This window comes from Lytechinus variegatus, chromosome 1 (assembly GCF_018143015.1).
Source record: "Lytechinus variegatus isolate NC3 chromosome 1, Lvar_3.0, whole genome shotgun sequence".
Lineage (NCBI taxonomy): Eukaryota > Metazoa > Echinodermata > Echinoidea > Temnopleuroida > Toxopneustidae > Lytechinus > Lytechinus variegatus.
This window is the reverse complement of record NC_054740.1, coordinates 47,876,740-47,885,315: the sequence shown is the minus strand read 5'-3', so window position 1 is coordinate 47,885,315 and position 8,576 is coordinate 47,876,740. Positions and strand designations below refer to the sequence as shown.

At 36.2% G+C, this 8,576-nt stretch overlaps 1 protein-coding gene across 2 annotated transcripts in view; it reads left to right on the top strand.

Annotated features, from left to right (window-relative positions):
• The first annotated feature begins 835 nt into the window (after nucleotides 1-835).
• LOC121415398 (nucleoside diphosphate-linked moiety X motif 19-like) overlaps nucleotides 836-8,576 on the top strand; it is a 31,403-nt gene continuing 23,662 nt past the window's right edge. For both annotated transcript variants that reach the window (XM_041608607.1, XM_041608599.1), the window contains exon 1: nucleotides 836-1,563. In XM_041608607.1, the coding sequence (XP_041464541.1) occupies nucleotides 871-1,563 (693 nt within the window). In that variant the 5' untranslated portion in view covers nucleotides 836-870. The remainder of the gene's footprint in view (nucleotides 1,564-8,576) is intronic.

The window sequence follows — 8,576 nt, the reverse complement described above, 5'->3', positions numbered from 1 at the left end:
CTCTATGGGGAATATCGTGGCTCAATGGATAACACATATTGCTTTCTAAAGGGCGCAGGTTCGAATCCTGGGGTAAACAAGATTTTTTTTCTTTTTACCACCTTGTACATGATCCTTCATGATAATTTAATGGTATAAAAGTTAAATTTAGCAAGATAAAACAGATTTTAATTACTTTTTTTCATATCACATGTATTGTCATACATCAAAGAGACCCTTTTCACAGTGCTTTATCATCTCCTGTCTTTCGCAAGTATTCCATCCATAATGAGCATTCTGTTGTCATCATGAAGATCATATTGATATGCATGAACATGGTAATAGTAATCATGATGGCGAGAATAAAGACAGACAACCTAATTCGTCCGCATGACGAATTAAAATCTAGTTTCTAATTTTGTCAAATGAGATATGCGATTGGCTCGAGTGACTTTAATTTTTTGTCTTGCTTGCCGGTCCATGGGCACGATATGAGCACTTCAACCAGTCACAAGAATGTTTTAAAAAAACAAATCAAAATTGCAATAATATAAATATTATTAAAAAAACAATACATATAAACCAAAAATAATTTTCAGACCACAGCTCAAGGATCCTCATGCATGGGAAACTGAAGTGATAATAGTCTCAACTATATTTTGTTGATTTCATCATTTCAGAACAGCCATACTTTTGCAGAGATACTCTTGAATTATAATACTACTTATGAAATAGCCATAAAAAAGATTGAGAATACAGCATCCATTTAACAGTCAAATAATGAATTTCTCTCAGGCCGTAGTATATGTGTACAATTTAGTGATTTCAGTGATAAATGTTTCTTATTTTGCTTTTATTATTTTATCATTGAATCCAGATACATCTAACACAATGGCAGGTACTATGAAATACTGGAAGGAGGCAGCGACCCTGATCATTGCAGCCAGGTCAAAGACTCCTATTTTCAGCTACATAGGCAACAAGAAATTCACCTTTAATTACCAAATTCTCATGCTTCAGAGAAATGCCAAAGCAGGTTTTTTCCCATCTGCCCAGGTCTTCCCTGGTGGACAGATAGACAAGGCAGATTTTAGTCCAGCATGGTTGGATATCTTTAAGAAGTATGGCAATGTTCACAAAAAAGAGGACTTTGGTAGGATGGTCAGTATAGAAGGGATAAGACCTTCCATTCTCGCAAGCAATCACCAGTCTCCAGTTCCTATTGATGTTGCCTTTAGGATATGTGCCATCCGGGAGACTTTTGAAGAGTGTGGGATCCTGTTACTCAAGAAAGCTAGTGACATATTGCCAAACCCAGATACGGTGACCCTCAGCAGCTGTAAAGCGACAGGCAATGCAGATCTAGCGCTCTGGCGAGAACGAGTCCGCAACGATGCCAATAGCTTTATGTCCCTTTGCACTGAAGTAGGCGGTGTCCCAGATGTTTGGTCATTAGCGGAATGGTCAAATTGGTTAACTCCTTCGGACTTCACAACCAGACGTTTTGACACAATATTTTACATTACCTGCATGGATGAACTACCAGAGGCCCTAGAGGATACAAGTGAAATTGTACAAACAAAAGTGAGAATAATAAGGAAATACAGAGAAAAATAACATCTTTTTCCTGTTTCTGCTATATTAAAGCCAATTATTATTTATGAATGACATTTTGGTTTTTCAGTGTCCAGAGATGTCAAGTTCAAAGACCAGCTATGCGTGAGATTTTCTGTGAATCTGAGTGAGATCACAGACATTGTGTACAATGTATATGGGGATAGGCTGTGATAGTTGCGTGAGACAGAGATTTGAGGGGATGTACAAGACTCCAAAATGCTTGAGTCTCATGCATAATGCATGACACTTGGTACATGTAGCTCTGAGTGTCTCAGTATAAAAGTAAACCCTATTTTTTTTCAGAAGGTTTATAAAGAAATTAATGTATGTGTATGAAAAAAAATTACATACATGTACGAATTCCAGATCTGTACATCAGACTAAGAGTCAGATTTGGATAAGATTTCTAGGAATCCAATTGTGTAATATTACTGTGTGATATTAACCCTGATAGTTACTTACAGGAATGCCAGGAAGATTCAGGTCCTGGCAACTGCCCATCTCAGGGTTTATATTGTACATCACATATTTGGCTGTACATTGTGAACTCTGACTTCAGGTCCTGGCAACTGCCCATCTCGGGGTTTATATTGTACATCACATATTTGGCTGTACATTGTGAACTCTGACTTCTTTTCAGGCCCAGTGATAAAAACTGACTGATCATCCTAAACATTCATGAAATTCTGTAAATGTATACAGTACATACATGTAAAGCCCTTGAACTCCTGATTTGTTTTCTTTAGAGACCCATTTTAGGATTGTGAATGTACTTTGTTTTTGGATGTTCTTATATTTATTGTCTCACCTGCGAAGCAAAGTGAGACTATAGGCGCCGCTTTTCCAACGGCGGCGGCGGCGTCAACATCAAATCTTAACCTGAGGTTAAGTTTTTGAAATGACGTCATAACTTAGAAAGTGTATGGACCTAGTTAATAAAACTTGGCCATAAGGTTAATCAAGTATTACTGAACATCCTATTAGAGTTTCATGTCACATGACCAAGGTCAAAGGTCATTTAGGGTCAATGAACTTTGGCCGAATTGGGGATATCTGTTGAATTCCCATCATAACTTTGAAAGTTTATTGGTCTAGTTCATTAAACTTGGACATAATAGTAATCAAGCATCACTGAACATTTTGTGCAAGTTTCAGGTCTCATGATTAAGGTCAAAGGTCATTTAGGGTCAATGAACTTTGGCCGAATCGGGGGTATCTGTTGAACTACCATCATAACTTTGAAAGTTTATAGATCTGATTCATGAAACTTAGACATTAGAGTAATCAAGTATCACTGAACATCCTGTGCGCATTTCAGGTCACATGATCAAGGTCAAAGGTCATGTAAGGTCAATGAACTTTGGCCATGTTGGGGTTTTTTTGTTGAATAACCATCATATCTCTGTAAGTTTATTGGTCTAGCTCATAAAAAGTGGACATAATAGTAACCATGTATCACTGAACATCTTGTGCGAGTTAGAGTAGTTTTCAAAGTCAGCACTGCTGCTATATTGAACTGCGTGATGCAGGTGAGACGGCCAGAGGCATTCCACTTGTTTGGTCTTATTGAATTGGTTTTTGTCTCACCTGCGAAGCAAAGTGAGACTATAGGCGCCGCTTTTCCGACGGCGACGGCGGCGGCGTCAACATCAAATCTTAACCTGAGATTAAGTTTTTGAAATGACATCATAACTTAGAAAGTATATGGACCTAGTTAATAAAACTTGGCCATAAGGTTAATCAAGTATTACTGAACATCCTATTAGAGTTTCATGTCACATGACCAAGGTCAAAGGTCATTTAGGGTAAATGAACTTAGACCATGTTGGAGGAATCAACATCGAAATCTTAACCTGAGGTTAAGTTTTTGAAATGTCATCATAACTTAGAAAATATATGGACCTAGTTCATGAAACTTGGACATAAGGTTAATCAAGTATCAATGAACATCCTGCATGAGTTTCACGTCACATGACCAAGGTCAAAGGTCATTTAGGGTCAATGAACTTTGGATGAATTGGGGATATCTGTTGAATTCCCATCATAACTTTGAAAGTTTATGGATCTGATTCATGAAACTTGGACATAATAGTAATCAAGCATCACTGAACATTTTGTGCAAGTTTCAGGTCACATGATCAAGGTCAAAGGTCATTTAGGGTCAATGAACTTTGGCCGAATTGGGGATATCTGTTGAATTCCCATCATAACTTTGAAAGTTTATGGATCTGATTCATGAAACTTGGACATAATAGTAATCAAGCATCACTGAACATTTTGTGCAAGTTTCAGGTCTCATGATTAAGGTCAAAGGTCATTTAGGGTCAATGAACTTTGGCCGAATCGGGGGTATCTGTTGAATTACCATCATAACTTTGAAAGTTTATTGGTCTAGTTCGTTAAACTTGGACATTAGAGTAACCAAGTATCACTGAACATCCTGTGCGTGTTTCAGGTCACATGTCCAAGGTCAAAGGTCAATGAACTTTAGCCGAATTGGGTGTATCTGTTGAATTACCATCATAACTTTGAAAGTTTATGGATCTGATTCATGAAACTTGTACATAAGAGTAATCAAGTATCACTGAACATCCTGTTCCAGTTTCAGGTCACATGATCAAGGTCAAAGGTCATGTAAGGTCAATGAACTTTGGCCATGTTGTGGTTTTTTGTTGAATAACCATCATATCTCTGTAAGTTTATTGGTCTAGTTCATAAAAAGAGGACATAAGAGTAACCATGTATCACTGAAAATTTTGTGCGAGTTAGAGTAGTATGCAAAGTCAGCACTGCTGCTATATTGAACCGCGTGATGCAGGTGAGACGGCCAGAGGCATTCCACTTGTTTCAAATGAACTTTCTAATAGCGATGATACTTTTCAGATCATAAACAATATGAAATCAATAGATTGTAGTTATGAATTTTGGCTTGAAACAGAATTTGCATTTGAACATATATGAAATTACATTGTTTTGTGATTTGTGTCCGACACACACTACATTGTTGGATACTTTTGGAACTGCTTTGTCTTGCGTTGTTAATTTGGTCAAAAAAGTTGCACATAAATACTTGAAAAAAAATCATGAATTGATGGTGTGCAAACATTTCATGTTTTAGTCATTTATTGTACAAAATGCCACCCCTTCTTGGAATTGTGGATTTGACATTGAGCAAGTTTTAAAGGATTTTTTTATTCTTGTCATTTATTCCACAAAATGTCACCCTACCCCCTGTTACACCCACAAATATACATAACACCCACAAAGGTAATAACACTTTACCCTCAAATGTAATAACAACCACAAATGTAACAAGACTTTCCCCACAAATGTAATAACACACACAAATGTAATAACACTTTACCCAAGAATGTAATAATTTCACCTACAAATGTAATAATGCACTCTACCCACAAATGTAATAATTTTTTATCACCCACAAACAGTGGCGTACCGTGGGTCACCAGCAAAAATTTCGAATCACTTAGGGAGCGCGCGAAGCGCGCTCAGTTGTCAGGTATACTGACCTAATAGAGATATTTTAAGGACATGCAGTGCCATTAAACTGATATGTATCTCACTGATTAAATAATGCGAGCACGAAGTGCGAGCTTTTAAATTTTTGATATTCAGAGCTAAAAAGGGACATTATAAGCAAATTTTTTGTAATCATGATACGTAACTGTCTCGCTAAACAAACAATGCGAGCGCGAAGCGTGAGCTAGAATTTTTGTATATATTGACCCTAAACGGAGATTTTAAGGACTATATTTTAGAATCCATTAAGAGTATAAAAATCTCACCATAGTCATCTAATGCTAGTGCCAAGCGCTGGCTGATTTTGTTAGAATTACATCTAAACACATGAAGCAATTTTTGAAGTCATTGTAATCATGATTATCATACGCGTCTCACTAATCAAATGCTGCGAGCGTGAAGTGCGAGCTGAAAATTTAGGAAATTCAGACGTGAAGAGGGGCATTGTAAGGCTTGTTTGTAGGAATTCACTAAGACCCTACGTATTTCACTAACCAAATGATGCGAGGGCGAAGCGCGAGCTGAAAATTTTTGATATTCAGATCAGAAAAATTGACATTTTAGGAACCGATTTTAGGAGTTCATGAAGAGCAGAAATCCCACCAATCCACTAATGCGAACGTTAGCACGGACAGGAAATGTTTTCTATAAAGACCTTAAAATAGGGCAATCACTTTATGTAGTCATGAAAATGAAGAATATGTCACTACATAAAACAATAATAACTCGAATTGCGAGGAAATGTATTTGTTGTATATTGATTTGAAAACGGGAGGTTTTAGTACAACATGATTATATATCTCGTTAAACAGTCTATGCGAGCACCATGAACAATGAAGACACAATGCAGAAAATCATGTTCCATAAGTTATGAAAAAATGCTTCTTATGTAATATAACATAATACAATATAACATTATTTTCAATAATTTCTTCTTTCCCTACTACGTTTCTTTTCCCTTTTCCCTCTCTCCTTTTCCACGTTTTTTTTTTTTTTTTCGGCCAGCCGATGGGGGGGTGCACATGCCCCCCATGCCCCCCCCCCGTAGTTACGCCACTGCCCACAAATGTGATAAATTCGAAGGGATATTTTTTATGAATTTGTTCTATAAAAACTAAAACCCTGTAGTAATGCCTTCATACAGTACAAAGGCGCAAAGACATAGTCTTTCCTCTTAACTCATTTATTCAAAATGATAAATAAAAATACCCCAAACCAATATAAAGACCCCAGAATCTTGTCAATGATGAATAACATGGAAATATAGCGTAGTCTTTCAGCCAGACCCAGTTATTTAAAAATTGTAACGATACAACAACAAAAACAGTATAAAGAACCCATAATCTTATTAATGTTGAATAACATTGAAAATATAGCATAGTCTTTCCTCCAAACCCTGTTATTTCAAAATTATGAATAATGATTAAAAATCACTATAAAACCTCATAATTTTAGTCTTTCAACCAGACCCAGTTATTTTTTTCCTTCAAAATAATGTTAATAGCAATGATAAAAAAACCTCCAAATCTATAAAGACCAACAAATCCTTAAAAGTAAGAACCTGTAATAAAACTGAGGTTGTCTTTATTCCAGACCTAGTCATTAAAAAAATTACGAAAAACCCTTCTAAAGTAAGACCCTATCATATTCTTATTCTTGTGGAATAACACAAATTTTAACGCGGATTCTTTCCTCCTGACCCGGTTATTTAAAAAATGAATAAAACATTTCAAATCTAAAACCAATCTTCAAAAATTTACACATAGTAAGAAAATATGGGTTTAGAGCTTTGTCTTTACCCCACACCCAGTTTTTTTAATACAAACTAAAACCCTTACAAAACACTTTAATAATGCATAGGTTACGCAAACATCCTTTCTCCAGCCTTGGTTATTATGTAAAGAAAAATAAAATAGTTTTTAAAAATATTATAAAACAAATGTCCGATAATCCTATTCCTGTGGAATAACATAAAGATCAATTGTAGACTTTCCTCCAGATGCGGTTATTTTAAGAATAAAAAGCAATAAAACCCAAACCCCCCAAAACAAATCTATGAACAAACAATCCTCCGAAGTAAGACCATGTAGATAAGCATGTGCTTTGAGCATTGTCTTTATTCCAGACCCAGTCATTTAAAAAAATACTTTAAACAATCTTAAAAACTCAAGACCCTGTCATAACCTTATTCCTGTGGAATAAGAGGAGTATTAAGCTTAGTCTTTCGTTAAGAAAATAAGAAAGTTATGACATTTTAAAGTTTTGCTTTTTTTTCACAAAACAGTGATATGCACAACTCAGTGACATGCAAATGACCTTTGGGGCCACTCACATTGACGAGTGGATACCATGCGCGACCAAAAAGACATGTTACATAGGTAACGTAATAAGGGTGTTAAAACAATAAAATAATGAAAAAAGGGTATCTATTTGCGATAGGAAAGCTACTTATTTGGGGTCAAATTTGCGAGGGTATGAAAATAAAGACTAAAATGTCTTATATAGGATGTATATTTGCCCCAAGAGTCAACACTACTTGTTTAGAGTACGATTTGCGCTAGTAAACCCAATGATATAGATAAAGGTAAAACCGACGACTGACATCTGTGACATAACATTGCAATATCGCTGTACTTTTTTAGAGGTTCAATTCAGGGAACTCTTGCCAATAGTTTTGTTTTGTTTCCAATACTTGTTAAGGGATGCTTTTTCAGAGTATGGAAAATGCGTGTTTAGGGTGCTTTTTGAGACCTCATGGTCGTGCATGGTAGCCACTTGTCAATGGAAGTGCCCCCCCCCCCGGGCAAATGAGTCAGTTGATAATGTCCATCACTCACTATTTCCTTTGTTTTTGTCTCACCTGCATAGCAGAGTGAGACTATAGGCGCCGCTTTTCCGACGGCGGCGGCGGCGTCAACATCAAATCTTAACCTGAGGTTAAGTTTTTGAAATGACATCATAACTTAGAAAGTATATGGACCTAGTTCATGAAACTTGGCCATAAGGTTAATCAAGTATTACTGAATATCCTATTAGAGTTTCATGTCACATGATTAAGGTCAAAGGTCATTTAGGGTCAATGAACTTAGACCATGTTGGAGGAATCAACATCAAAATCTTAACCTGAGGTTAAGTTTTTGAAATGTCATCATTACTTAGAAAATATATGGACCTAGTTCATGAAACTTGGACATAAGGTTAATCAAGTATCACTGAACATCCTGCATGAGTTTCACGTCACATGACCAAGGTCAAAGGTCATTTAGGGTCAATGAACTTTGGCCGAATTCGGTGTATCTGTTGAATTACGATCAGAACTTTGAAAGTTTTTGGATCTGATTCATGAAACTTGTACATAAGAGTAATCAAGTATCACTGAACATCCTGTGCGAGTTTCAGATCACATGATCAAAGTCAAAGGTCATGTAAGGTCAATGAACTTT